At 37.8% G+C, this 15,339-nt stretch overlaps 1 protein-coding gene across 6 annotated transcripts in view; it reads right to left on the reverse strand.

Moving 5' to 3' along the window:
- Window positions 1–15,339, reverse strand: part of LOC146002422 (phosphatidylinositol-3,5-bisphosphate 3-phosphatase MTMR3) — a 57,387-nt gene that overhangs the window by 19,629 nt on the left and 22,419 nt on the right. For all 6 annotated transcript variants that reach the window (XR_014443704.1, XR_014443705.1, XM_083140246.1 and 3 more), the window contains exons 7-11: window positions 13,901–14,091; window positions 9,452–9,647; window positions 5,691–5,876; window positions 4,125–4,298; window positions 2,111–2,331 (exon numbers count right to left, since the gene is read on the reverse strand). Coding sequence is in view for 4 of the 6 variants with exons in the window: in XM_083140246.1 (XP_082996372.1) it covers window positions 2,111–2,331; window positions 4,125–4,298; window positions 5,691–5,876; window positions 9,452–9,647; window positions 13,901–14,091 (968 nt within the window). In the remaining 2 variants the exon portion in view is untranslated. The remainder of the gene's footprint in view (window positions 1–2,110; window positions 2,332–4,124; window positions 4,299–5,690; window positions 5,877–9,451; window positions 9,648–13,900; window positions 14,092–15,339) is intronic.

The raw sequence follows: 15,339 nt of genomic DNA on the forward strand, positions 1-15,339 counted from the left end.
CTGAATATAAATGACTGCTTAATAAAAAAATTAATAATAATTAATGTATGAACTACCTGGGGTTCTGTGTTTTATATATATATATATACACAACGAACATTGCAAAATTTTACAAATAGTTTTTCCAAAAATAAGAAATTAGAATAAAATTGGTTTAATATAATTTGTATATTATTGCCATTAGAGGAAACTCCTGATTTGATCCATTGTAACTGAAATTGCTGTAATGATGACTGACAAAATTGAATGGATTTGCATTATTAATCTTCTTGCTACTACTCTCAGAACATTTTCTTCCATAAAATGAAACAAGCAAATTAAGACTTTATTTTCATCACATTCTAACACCTCAGTTTGTTTTAAAGCTCAGGTTTTAAGGCTTGGCTGGACCTTTAGCCATCGCCAGAGCAGTTTTTTTTTTTTGAATTTTACTCTCCCTTCTAAAAACCACTTTGATATTGCAAAATCTGAAAAATTACATGTGCTTAGAATTCCTACTAGAGAATTCACGTGAATCTTAGTGTCATTTGCTTTCACCACTGTCTAGATATTATCGATAGTTTATTAAACTTAAGTAGACACAAAACTATTTTTTTGGAGAACAAACTCAAGAATCCCATAATATTACCTGGCAGTAATACGAGTCATCCAGAAAATAAAGACAGTTAGGTTATACAAAATGAAAAACACAATATTTATTGGAAAAAAAAAAACAATTCTGTTACATACCTGAAGCTTCCTTCACTTCTCTACATAATCACCACCTACATTTAAACATTTGTCATATCTGGGAACGAGCTTCAGAATTCCCATGTTATACTCTTCTGCCGCCAGTTCATTAAGCCAGGTTATGTAGAGAAGTGAAGGAAGCTTCAAGTATGTAACAGAATTGTTTTTTTTCCAATAAATATTGAGTTTTTCATTTTGTATAACCAAACTGTCTTTATTTTCTGGATGACCCTCATATTTTGACTCAGACCTACAATACTGTTTTGTGGGAAAGGGAAGTATACTTGCACAAACCAAGGCCAGTAAGAGACCACAACTCTCAATTTTATTAAACTTATTTAACCCTAGAAAGCTAACATGCCTGTCTAGCAGACTACACACGTGGTGCCGTTTTCTTGACTCCCTTCCTTCCACTTAACTCTTCCTCTCCCCACCCCATCTACATTCATTTGCGTTAGAGGTTAGAGAGACAGACAGGGAAGTATCGGTGTCTTTTTACAAGCATTCCTTGAGTGTGTTTTTAACTTTGTCGTCTGGCGGACGAAACTTTAGTCTCTACATATACCAAAACTTTCACAACAACTTCACAAGATTTTGCTAACATTCTGAATGGGAAATGCAAAAAAAACGAATGCAGTTACTAAACAATAAGAAAGGAAGATTTGTGTATTCTGCTCCTCAAGCAAGTGAAGGGTGACCAGATTCTTTTCCTGCCATAGCTCCAAAGCTGTGAATACCAAAGTGTTGTTCTGAGTGCACACAATACTAATATAAATGTAATTTTGCATTCCTGCATGCTATTCATATCTTTTGTAACTAACTTCTGGTCCTTCTCCGTGGACGTGCAGTCTACGGTGCTGTGCTTTGGGCTCTGACTGCAGGACAGCATTGGTTTGAGTCTGCCTTGGTTCAGTCTCTGGGTTTTCTGCCTGTGTATAGGACTGGTGGCAACCCACCATCGTGAGGAAATTGGGGAGCTACCAGTGAGTAGGGTAACCCAGTCTCTGAAATCTCCTTTAATGGCTGAGGGTTCAACGTGCTGACCCCACGTCACCCAATTACCGGTTGAAGATCTCCACACCTCTAGGTAGAATTGTGGGAGGGAGACTGGCAGTTGGGAGATCAGCTTAGGCCCTTCAAGGGCTGTCGAGCCACGAGTTATTATTTATTTATTTATTTATACTAACTGATCTAACTTATGTAGTAAATAAAATATGTTTTGAAAAATTTATACTGTGTTACAATTCTGAAGAAATCAGTAGTCCAGCACACAAATGGTTAGCTTTAAAGTTTGACACAGGACACATTAGCTTTCTACAGTTAATAATCCTCATCTCCAATTTAAACATTAGCTAGAGTAACAATAGAACTATGAGCTTACCTATCCATTATACTAGGATCGCTCGACCGCCTTTGCATATCGACTCCATGTTCACTGGCCGTCAACAGATCATCACAGGAGCGGGTTTTTATCATCCCTAACCGTGGTTCTTCCTCCACCTCATCCTCGGTCGCTACTACTTCAGTGCTGACGCCAACACTACCGAGGTACACTTTACTCCAAAACTGCAGATCCCTCACATTGCAAGATGGCCACAACACCTGGAATGGCACACCAGAAAACAAGTAGAATAGCAGGAAATGATACTTGGCATGATACAGGTTAGCAATGGGGTGGTCAATGTTTACATTGCAATTTTAACAATTTAAGTGCTTTATTGTTGTCAGTCATTTAAATAATAATACTTAATAATTCGATAAGACTATTTTTATTTTTATAGTTGTTATTAATAACAGACACTTCTTTTATTACAAGACAACACTTCACAACATGGCTAGTAAATATGATCCTCTCATTTACATATAAACATTTATCGAGAAAAATAGTTACTGCAAAAAAAAATAATTTATCTCCTATTTTTATGTCTCGCAACATCTAGTGTGTTCTTAATTACAGGCATTATAATTTTGAGTGTTGTAACTAAAGAAAAGTGGATGAGTGTAAAACGGCAGGGAGGGGGGGATGTCTGCTTACTGCAAGGGAAACATACGTTAATATGAAATTATTGGAAAGGGCATAGTGTACATAATAGAAAACACACACAAACATCTAATACATTTCTTCTGAATAATTTGGGGACGCAACTTCTGCATATATTATATGTTAAACCATACGAGCTGATAGCAGCGGTAGCTCAGTTATTAGGGAATCTGACTACCATGCAAAAGACCTGGATTTGATCCCCAGCGTGGGAGAACCGGGAATTTTTTCAACCTGTTTAAATGGCTCTGGTGCCCACTCAGTGTCGTATAAAGTGGGTACCTGGAGGAAACTCTGGGGTGTAAAAGCAGCCAAGGGCATGGTGCTGACCACATCACCCCCAGCTCGGCCAAGATCAATACACCTTCATGGCATGGTGCAAAAGCACAGAGGAGCACTTTACTTTTTCTTTTTTTTATACGACCTGATAAAACAACATTATCTGTTTACGTGTAGGGTTCTGCAGTAACTGAAAGAAAACACTAACTAACTAAAGAAAACACTAACTAACTAAAGAAAACACTAACTAACTAACTCTCTAGCCTTCTTAAACCCGAAGGTTCATGGCTGCAGCAACACAGGCCTTCCATCTTTCCCTATCTTGAGCAAGTTCTATATACTCTTTTCCATCCCTACCAATTTCCCTTAGGTCCGTCTCAACGTTGTCCCTCCATCTTCGTCTTGGTCTTCCTACAGGTCTCTTACCATCAGGTTTCCCAACAAGAATCCTGTAAACTCCTCTTTCCTCTCCCATTCGTGTCACATGGCCTGCCCACCTAAGTCTTCTTGATTTAATCATTCTAACAATATCTGGACATGAATACAAATTATGTAGTTCTAAATTATGTAACCTTCTCCACTCACCTGTCTCCTCATCCCTTTTAGGTCCAAATATTTTCCTAAGGATCTTATTTTCAAATACTCTCAATTTATGTTCCTCTTTCAATGTAAGGGACCAAGTTTCGCATCCATATAATACTACAGGCAAAATTACTGTTTTGTATATTTTAACTTTTAGTTTCTTAGATATTAAACGAGAAGACAAAAGTTTATGAAGAGAGAAGTAACATGCATTTCCTGAATTAAGCCTACTTTTTATTTCCTCTTTAATATAATTTTCATTTGTTAATACTTGGGGAAAAAAATGTTTTTCTAAATTTCATATTTTGCACCTTTTTAGTGCATATTTTAAGTATTTTATGTTCATAACCTTCCAGGCCCCTACCAATAACTTTGTCTAGCTTGAACACTTGAAAAACTCCAAGAAAACACTATCGGTTACACTACACAATGATAATTCTGTAACAACACACCAGTGGTTCATGGTTGTACACACACATAACTGAATAAATACCTGATCCTTTGCAAAATATAGGTAGTTTCTGAACGAGTCTTGGCCGTCATTGGCTCGAAGAAATTTCCACACTGAGTATGTGCGTTCGTACACCCTGTTGGCTATGCGATCCTGGGTTGAGTTACAGAGGAATGTTCCAAACAAATTCGAGTATGTATGCTGAGCCAACTTCACCTGCAAAAAGAAGAGTGTCATGTTTAACGCAATCATCCAGCATTTGCCATATTAACACAAGTATAGGGAAGGTAATGTGTGTCTGTGTTAGGAATGGGAAAGATTAATTGGTACTCTATATGCAAAAAATCAGTGTCACTTTATCAGTAATATTAACAATAATTTTATCAGTATGATATATCTATCAACAGCCTATAATTTAGTGCAAAATTCTGCCATTTATTATTACTTTCATGAACGTAAATGAGTAATTTGTATGCCCTGGATTTACAAAGTAAAAATTTGAAATACATACTTTCTTTTTCAAAGGTAAAATCCATTGCAGTGACCTAAAGTGTAAATCACCAACCCTGAGACCTTCTGTAAACAAACGGTCTCACCGATTCGATGTATCACTCTGCGTCAGCTGATTCATGACCGCAATCATCTGCTGTTACACTCATAGTTCGCCGCACCTATTCATTTTATATAAGAGCCTCTGAATGTGAGAACCCGCTCTCAAAACATCAGACGAATATGCAGCCGCATACATTGTTACTCTCCCGGTCATTCTCTCTTTCATAACCCTTAAAACTGCAGACACTGACACACCACTGCACTGGGATACCAACTTAACCACTTCATTTACTGGTTTCTCAGGATACCACTGACAGAACGTTACATAAATATTGAGTAGAATCTGTTTCTCACCCCTTTTCAAAGGCTGTCCTTGCTTGTGTTTTGAAAACAAGCTCGGAGAACACGGAGAGAACTCGGCATGTTATTTTTCTAAGGATAAGTCAGGCAATATTACTAAGTTGCACTACTTCCTTGCTGTTCACATGATTATTTTTAGAAAATGACCAATGTTATAAAATATCATTATGTACACAAATATCTAAGCTCATTGAAAGTTACAATGCATATTACTACAAAATCTTCACACTTATCTTGCCTTGCCATGTCACCAAGTTATTTTACGAAGTGCACTATATTTGGCGGAACAAAAATCGTTATTACGATGCTTGTCAAAGTTTCCAACTGCAATAAATTTACGAACTTTCTTTTGTCTTGTTTTGATCATCATCATCAATATATTTATTGGACTTACAACAATGCATATGGCTGTTTATGCCCATTATATATTTTATTTACATAAGAATTTACAATAATTGCAATTCTGTATAAGTTTGGTATCCTTGAAAATGCCCGTCAGCACATCACATGCTCACCACATTATCAGAATGATGAAGAAAGTATCTATCAAGCAGCATCGCATTAAGTTCAAAGCAAAATTCTCCAATACCATTGCAACTAAATACATACTGATATGAAGTAGGACACAACAACTCGGACCCAGTTATAGAATAAAGTTTCTAAAATTACAATGTAGTTTGAATACAGTTAACTTACCAAATATTCTTGACTAAATTCGAAGCTGCACGGAAACTGATGCAACAGCTGATGGACACAATCTAGCCACTGCAGGAACACAGGGCACCGCTCGTTGGGGTCATCCGAACCAACTCCATGACCACATCTGTCAGCAAATTTATGGCCAAAATCAAGCCACTCCCTCTCGCACAGCACCTGGAAACCCTAAAAGAATATGCAAAAAAAAAAGGGGGAATTAGAGAGGAAATGAGGCAGAACCTCTAAAATTACTAGCATTTAGATATGTTAATGCTTGGCAAGAAAATCTTCACCCTGAAATATAGTTGAAACGTTGAAAACAAGATAAAATCATAACATAAAACTGGTTTTGTTCTTCGAATTTTCGAACCAAATTCACTTTTTCTTCAAGGATGGAAGAAAATAATGGTTCATGTACTTGATGGTTGTTACAGGCACTTAAACACACTTTTGATGTAATGTTTCAGAACACATTTGTCGCACCAATGCCAAAACCACAAATGTGCAAAATGTTAGTTTTGAGATAAACGGGTTTTAATATTCAAGGATGCAAGAAAAATCAGGTTTTACATTTAGGTAAATATTGTCATTGGCGAAATTTGTACCCATTCATAGTGTGTTAAATTATGACTTTTATTTCTCTCCTTAAGGATTTTTAAAGAATTATTAAAGCACTGGGACTGTCTTTATGAACTCTACAGTTACAATATAGTTACAATTTCAAAGAGCATGTGTACCAGTTTTTATGGTTTTTACTATTTATTCTAGGTATACATTTATTAATACACACACCAGAAATGACATTAAATTTCAAATAGTATTGTAAAAAGTACAAAAGAGAACACACAATTATTATTCATAATCCGAATCTTCATCTTCATAAGGTTCAAGTAAGCTATCACGGACCATTTTGTTGCTTTTCAGCAACTTGTAAAATGGATGGTACTCCCTAGGAATGGTTAAGTCCTCACACATTTTTTGAAGGTCCCGTAACTTGGCTTCAGCAATTGGAAGTTCTTCATTGTAGACCTTCGGTATTGGACCGTCGCTTGGTCTGCCTCTTGATTGCTTCAGGATGACTTCATGGAAATCAAGCTTGAAGAATATTTTTCTGGTCTCCATTCTTCGATATTGCAACCAACAAAGTCTTCTCCATGGAATTTTTTTCAGAATTTGATCTTGAGAAAATGACTTGAAGTCATCAAAATCGTCATGAAGTAGAGTTTTCACAATCACTGGTTTGCTTCGGGCAGTGCGAATCAGCTGCACCCATCCTTCAGTGGTGTAAACCTGAACATGTTTCGATTTCCTCTAAATCACCGAATGTACAGAATCACATTCCATTTCTGTGATCTATGATTTGCAAAGAAGGATGTAGTTTTAAAAGAAATATGCACATACCAGCAAAAATAGAATCCTTCTGTTGGCCTCCACAACAATCTGACATCATATGGACTGCAGTTACCTCAGGTTGAGCCATCACATAATTATAAACACAAGAAGCAATTTCTGTTGCTCCTCTCTTCCCTTGTGTCTCATCCCTGACATAACAGTGTGTATTCTGATTTCCCAAATTGTATATTGTCAAATTATAAATTGCCAATTTCCGCAGGTAAAATATTGGACCTGCCGGTTCCTTTGGTGCATTTAAGACTGCTTGAAGGTTAAAATCGAAAGACACGACGTTTGAATCCTGATGAGACTAGTCTTCCTTGCAGAGTTCTTTCTTTCCATGTGAAGCTTATAATCATCATCATGCATTTTTTCTTTCTTCCTCAGTCATGTTGTTATAAGCCACACATTTTTTACATGCATCTTTTTTGGTTTGAAGAACCCAAGATTGTACACTTGCCTGTATTTTTCCAAACTTACAGCATTATTCATGATGGTTGCAGTAAACGCGGTTTAAAATTACTTACGTGAAATTTAGAAAATTTCACGTAAGAAATTACAGCATTATGATTGTTCTTGATACAATCTTCCTTATACATCCTGTACATAATACTTATGCTTAACGAAGGACCGTGCTTTCTTATAAATTCTTCGGCACCAAAATTGAGCTTATTATGAGGGGGGAGCTTCCCTCTCTTGTCCTTTTCCAGTATTCCTATTGCGGTACACTTCCTTAGGGAACTTCTTATTAATGCATCTGTGATATTTAATGTGGACATGAAGAACTCTCGACAGACTGACCTCTTTACATCTTGAACTGTGAAGGAATAGCGATTTGAGAATTTTCGTCTTTAATCTCTAATATATCTTGTGGTTCCTTATGAACTGGCACTGGTCGTCAATAGTGGAAAGATTTCGAAACTCTGAATACAACTGTTCTCTATCGGCTTCACTGATAAAAGTTGAGCATTTGTGCTTCACTTTATTAGAGCAAGGGGCAGGTAACATAGGACGAGCAGCATGTTCAATTCCACGGTGTCCTGTATACGATTCTCCTTTCAGCCAGCTACGCTTTCTCACACTCTTCTTCTACCGAGATGGATTTCCTTTCCTCTTTCTAGGTATGTCACTTTCGTTGTTATCTGCTCCTGGATGTAACTCACTACTGGTTTCATCAGCATTGTCATCTGCAGAATCATCACCTGAAGGATGGTATGAACTCACAGAATCTTAGAATACATCAAAATCCTCGTCATTCAAAGCATGAAGTGCTGGAGCCACACATCTTGTACCTCCACTCAGGTCCATCTTAGTCTTACTAATGATTCGACAATAAATTTATTTTTGTTTGTTCAAAAGAAACCGCAATAATGGTACCTTACATTATTGCAGGAAGAAAATGAGAAAGAGTTCTCTTGTAATAGTATGATTGACTGTTCTCCTTTGTTACAAGTCCAATGTTAAACTCAATTACATGGCACATTCATTGCTTTGGCATTGTAGGACCTTGTCTTGAAGTACATACAGATGACTGAATGTGCTCCTTTTGTTACAAGTCCAATGCCAAACTCACGAATGTAACATATTCATCATTTTGGCATTGTAGAAACTTATCTTGAATAACATAAGTGTTTTAAGAATTGAAAATAACTCACATTGGAGTGATCATACACATGGGCGACTTTGGCATAGGGATCAGTTATTGAAAAGTATTCATAAAATGCACTTAGGTGAAGAAGTCAAATTTTGCACATTCGCGGTTTTGGCATTGGTGCGATGACATGCTCCCTTCATCAGATATTTACTTTCTTTTCCAAAACATTGCATCAAAAACAGTGTTTGCTTGTAACAACTGAAAACAAGAAAACGAAAAATTCTACAATACAAACAATTAGTACATACAAGAAAAACATGGATAAATAGTAGAGAGATTAAAAAGTATAAAAATAATTCTACAATGTAAGAAATTCATACATACAAGAAAAACATGAAAAATAGTTCAAAGATATTAAAATGTACAAAAGTATTCTACAATGTAAGCAATATATACATACAAGAAAAACATGGATAAATAGTTAAAAGGAATTAAGAAGTAGTGGTGTAAAAAAAACTGTTAATAAAACCAACGTTGTGTAAATAAAGTGATCTTTTGATTAGATAACCAATTCAATATTCAAATGCAATTTTTATTTCACATTTTAAAGCAAATCTTTACCAAATTTATACATACAATTGCAGTGGAATATGTACACATTGATATTCTGAACAACTTTGTTACAATTTTTGACCATCAACGTTGAAGAAAGAGTATCTGCAGTGAGAAGAAAAATTAATAAATATTTTATTAAAAATGTAAGAAAAATACTTGCCTCGAATGTGCGATAGTATGGATCAAGGAGCATTTCAGCCAGAGCAACTATCTGAGGAGTGCGATCCCATCCGTCAGAGCAGTGAACTAATACTGGTCGTCCTTCTCTTTCTACAGCCGATGCCACTGTGACTGCTGCTCTCAGCAACCCGGCCATGTGCTGCAACCACCTCGTCCCTTCCAATAGGCTCAGCCAGCTGCAGTTGCAAATTTCAGAAATTATACACTTATCATCCTTGCATGCTAATCAGTAATCATAAACACTAAACAGCAAACTACTGTTACTATACACTGCTGGCGTTGTGAGGCTTTGAACTGACATCTACCTGTACCAACCAAGCCACGTCTTTCCAGGATCTTAAGAGACATATAGGTATTGCCCAGGAACCCTCGACAGAACTATGGAAGCTATTGCACTGACAGGAAAACGTATCAAATGTCCTAACTTCACGGCCTCAAAATCAACAACACAGGGATGTTCACATAGACGAATTCTAGGTCCAGAATTGTGGAATCTAAACCTGGAACCATCTCTAGAAAAATTAAGAAATATTTTGGGATCAAAAGCACAAATAGACTATGCAGACGACGTAATAATTGTAATATAAGATAATTCAAGAACAGAGTTGGAAAGAAAGTTCAGCATTGCGATAAACTCTTTCGAGGACTTGTGCGATATTGAAATTGATGATTGCCACCCAGGAGACCCACTTTATAATCCTACAGGGTAAGCTGAATGATGATAATCACCCACAGATGAAATTTTTAGAAGACTAAAGGAAGCTAAATATCTAGGTGTGAAAGTACGAGAAATGGAACGATGACATGGATTATGTAACTTCACAAGCTGAATCTGCAATAAATAAATTGGTAGCAATATGTTCAATTTCAAATACATTCAAACTCCCTATGTCACTTATAAACCCATACATATTTCTAATCTACAACGAAATTGTTTCTTTCGATGGACCAATCTGAGTAGACTACCTAAAATATACTAAAATAACCATCTACTTCATTCTGGACCCCTTAAAAAATCTAATCCAAGAGCATAGCTGTCTCCTGCTAAAGGTAAAATATATTAAAAATTGTGAAAAATGCAGTGAAATCTAGTGCCATACTTAGTGAACAAGACCACAAATTCCTCCTCAATCCCCACCCTTCACCTGCCATTGCCTATGGCATTCCTAAAACTCATAAACCTGGAATCCCCATGCGACTTATAATAGCTGGCTTCAATTACCCCACAGTTCACCTAACAAACTGGCTAAAAAACAAAATATCTCTTTTCAACCACAAACTTACATACGTGTTCCGCAACAGTGCCGATGCTAAAAATCTGGTAACTTCAATGGTGCAAGCTGACAGTGCAAAACTAGCCAGCATTGATATAGTAGATATGTACAGTTCAATCCCCATAGACCTAGCACTGCGTTCGGTGGAAAGATGGCTGACAACTAACAGAATCCCGGCCCTAGAGGTACAAGAGATAACCAGACTATTGGAAGTTTGTCTAAAACACAATTACTTTCAGTTTGAAGATAAATTCTACAACCAATCCGAGGGCCTTGCGATGGGCAACCCGCTATCAGCTCCTTTAGCCAACATCGTCATGCACCTGGCTGAAAAAGAGATACTCCACACTCCAGAACTACAACACATCCGATATGGAAGGTACGCGGACGACACAATAGTTGTATATAAAAAGGCAGAAGAACTCAACCTCCTAGTGAACAAACTAAATAGCATCCACCCCAGGCTCAACTTCACCGTAGAGCATGAAAAACTTGGTAAAATCAACTTCCTGGACATCACCATCAGCCGTGCACTTAACAAATTCACAACCACCGTCTACAGAAAACCGGATGCAGGCAACCAGTACATACATGCTCTCTCTAGCCATCCCCCTAAGCAAAAAGCCAATGTGTGGCTAAACTTTTATCGAAGAGCCTTCTCCTACTGTGGCAAAGAAGAGGATCTACGAGAGGAGATAGCCACCATCACAGAAATAGCCCTGAAGCATGGCTACACTGAATCACAACTCTCCACTTGGTGCAGTAAGGCGGAAATACAGGTCAGACACCCTAACCTACCACAATCAACCCATCCACAAGCAACCCAGCCACAACCAACCCCCAGCGAGCAATATAAATGGTTTGCCTTCCCCTACCATCCCACCACTTCCAACCGCATAGCCAAAGCCCTTCTCCCATTTGGCATCAAAGTAGCGCACAAACCCAACTCCAAAATAACTGACAAACTGAACAAGCACAAACGGTACTTCCTCTCCCCCCTTGACAACCCAGGTGTATATGATGCTGAGTGTGAGTGCAAGGCTCATTACATCGGCAGGTCCATCAGATCTGTCAATGAAAGAATCCAACAGCACCTAGCAGATGCGAAAAAAGCCCAACCCACTACTGGTCTTGCTAGACATATCAAATACAATAGCCATAAAATTCAAAAGGTTCGAGTCACACACACTGCCCACACGCTCATAGACACCAAAATCAAGGAAACGCACGCCATAATGCACTTCCCGCACGAACTAAACATCAATAGCGGGCAAGCGCACCATACTTGGATTCCACTACTGCAGCAGTTATCGCCCGGAAATAGCAGACGACGTACCAAGATGCACAGCGCACCTAACGGCAGCCAGAGAACTACGAACAAAAGACGCACGCCAAGCAACAGCGCAGCAAGTTCCAACGAGGATGGTGGCAGTGGCCACTGAAATTAATCGAAAAAGAAGAAAAAACAGCTTCGCGGATAAAAGTGAGTACTAGTTTCTCCGTATTTATATACTACCGCGTCTCTCTTTTCCCAATCATGAATAAAATATATTGTTAATATAAAACAGTGCAATTGTAGGTTTGGTTCTGTACCCTCCCAACAGTAATTTCTGGATCTGGATTTGGTGATTGAGTAGGTGTTTTAAGTCCACTTAATGCACAGTAAGGCTAATCGGAACTGGACCTACAGTCTAAAGTGGGATCCGAACAACTATGTGCCTCCACCGGGTATCGAACCCGGAACCCCTTGATTACAAGGCGACGACTCTACCACTGCGCCATCGGGGAGGCACCTGATCCGCCACCAGAGATGGCCAGAGAAGGTCTTATGACACCTGGCTGAATTCTTCCAGAATAAAAATTGCAACAGCATTATAATTACTTATTTTAATTGAAGTTGTGGCTAAATTTCATTCCACCATTTTTTCACAGAATGAAACAGAATACTAAATAACACATGGAATTTTTATAATGCAATTACATGCATGATGGCAGGGTCCTCAACATATTTTTCATGAAACTTCTATTAATATTGTGTGAGACTTGCCTGGTTACTTTACGTTACTGTTGTGTTTAATGTTCACAATTTGTAATCAGCTTTGTAGTAAATTTTAATACAAACTTTCAGCAGTCTAAAAACAGAAATCAACCATATGGTTTTGCCCTACATGAATAAAATGACACGAACAGCAAGCTCACAACAACTGCAGGTTGTAATAAATTATAGAAGGAATGTTTGTAACAATTCCTAGAATTTCAGACCTCTTCATAAAATGTCTGCAGTAACATAAGAGAGATTTCAGATCAAAGTGGCAGTGACACCTGTCACTAGAGAATGAACCAATTAATACATTTCACGCCATGACATACTACATAAGCCTACTTGCAATTGGTCAGTCTTAAAGTAACACACACAATCTCTCTACATTAATTTGATTTGAGCAGTGCAGTGTTCGCCATGCATGTACGGTGATTTCCCCTAGGGTTAAAAAATAGTAATTGTAGATAAAAGTGATGGGAGTAAGTATCCACAGTCACTATAGTTTGGATCCAACAAGCTAAAAAGTTTTCTTATTCAGGGCTACTATAAATGATTCATCGGATTTCAAAACACAATATTTTCCAAAGTATTACACATACACTAATGTTAGGTACAGAGCTGGAAACTCATCACATTTTCCTGACACACTACGAATGTTCTGTGCGTGCCCTGTTGGTCTCACTAAACACTTCCAAGAGGTGGTCTACTTTGGTTCATACATTTTGTAGCATTCTCCTGTCAATGGTCATGCAGTGGGGGTACGTAAACACAGTCTTTAACGTACCCTCGAAGGAAGAAGTCACAGTTCAGTAACAGATGAACTGAACACCTCACAGATTCCGACACAAAAACTCTTTTCCCCTTACTGTCGCCATTTTGTAATAGTAATGTCACCTGGTGTGTGTCACATGAAAACTTGGTGAGTTTCAGTTTCTTTTTATGTATCAATCATTACTATACATGTTACTTTGGAAAATAAAATGCATTATTTATAGTAGCCCGGTATTTTATACCTATGCTGCTTTGATTTTCAAGGTAAGCCAAATGTGACAAATGGCATGTCATTATTTTCCATTTATAATTATTGTTACTTATCAATGGCAGATGTACTTACTTGGCTTGGTCTGAAGGAGATGCACACAACTGCCTGACACTATGAAAACTCTTCCGTATCGAGTGGATGTTAGCTAAGTTCATGAATTGAATCTCACAGTTTGGATAGTACTCAGGACACTCACAACCTCCACCTCTTGCTCTGTTGGCAACAGCTGTCGTGTATGACCGAGCATCCATGATCAGAACTTTCTGTAATCATACAAAAAATCAATTACAATATACTGTTTATTGAGCATAAGTTTAGTTTTTGATGAAAACACGAAATATGAAATAACACTGTAATACTCTCTCTTTTTTTTTTACCTAAAGTTTCAGATACAGTACTGAATGACCAATTTACACTGAAACAGTAACAGTAGGAATACAACAATAACAACAACAACAACAAAATAGAGTACAAGATGGCACTGAAAACAAATCAAAATTATACATACATCGTTAACAATTTTATAAAAATTTGTTCTGGCAAGAATATGTCCACATTTGTAGGCAGGTTATTGTATGAGCAAGGAAGCCTGTAGAAAAGAGACCGCTGTAGAAGGGAGAGCCTTATGGTGGGATTGTGGAAGAGCTTAACATTGCGGGTTGGCCATGTGGGGATGCGTAGATGAAATTTGTTGAGCAGAAATTCGGATTTAATTTTACCATTCATGATTTTGTGCAAAAATTTCATGTCCGCTAATTCGCGACGAGTGTGTGGTGGTTGGATATTCAAGACAGACATAATGTCTGATTTGTGAAGGTGCCTCAGAGAAGGTATTCTGTGGCGAGCAATGGCGAGGAAAAAGTTGAGGACAGAATGAATCCGGGAGAGATTTGTTTTTGAAGCCATGGTCCAGATAGGAGAGCAGTATTCAAGAATGGGGGAGATAAGGGATTTGTAAAATATGCTGATGGATGATTCGTTTTGGATTTCAGTGAATCTGTACAGAATATTGAGAAGCCGCATTGCTCTTTTAGTAGTGTTCGTAATGTGCTCATTAAAGTTTAGTTTTTTGTTGATGATAACTCCAAGGTCCTTTTGTGAGGAAACTTTTTTGATGGGATTGTTTTCAAGATAGTAAGCAGAATCGAGTTTGTTCCTTCTTAGGGAAATGGTGAGGCAGGAGCATTTCTTAGGATTCAGTTGAAGTTTCCACTGGCGACACCACACAAGTAGTTCTGTAAGAGCTTACTGTAAGATTAAAGCATCGTGTTCTGATGAGATTTCTGTGAAGAGTTTACAGTCATCGGCAAACAGAAGTATATTTATAGGGAGAGAGGACAGTCGGTCGGGGCGATCATCCATGTAAAGAAGAAACAAAAGTGGGCCTAAGATGCTTCCTTGGGGAACTCCAGACAAAACTGGAAGAGGTGCCAGGAAGGATAACACGCTGCTCTCATGCACTCAGATAGTCTTGTAGTAAGGATAGAAATTTCCCATGGATGTTAAATCTG

The sequence above is a fragment of the Lepisma saccharinum genome, chromosome 18 (assembly GCF_977018435.1).
Source record: "Lepisma saccharinum chromosome 18, izLepSacc3.1, whole genome shotgun sequence".
Lineage (NCBI taxonomy): Eukaryota > Metazoa > Arthropoda > Insecta > Zygentoma > Lepismatidae > Lepisma > Lepisma saccharinum.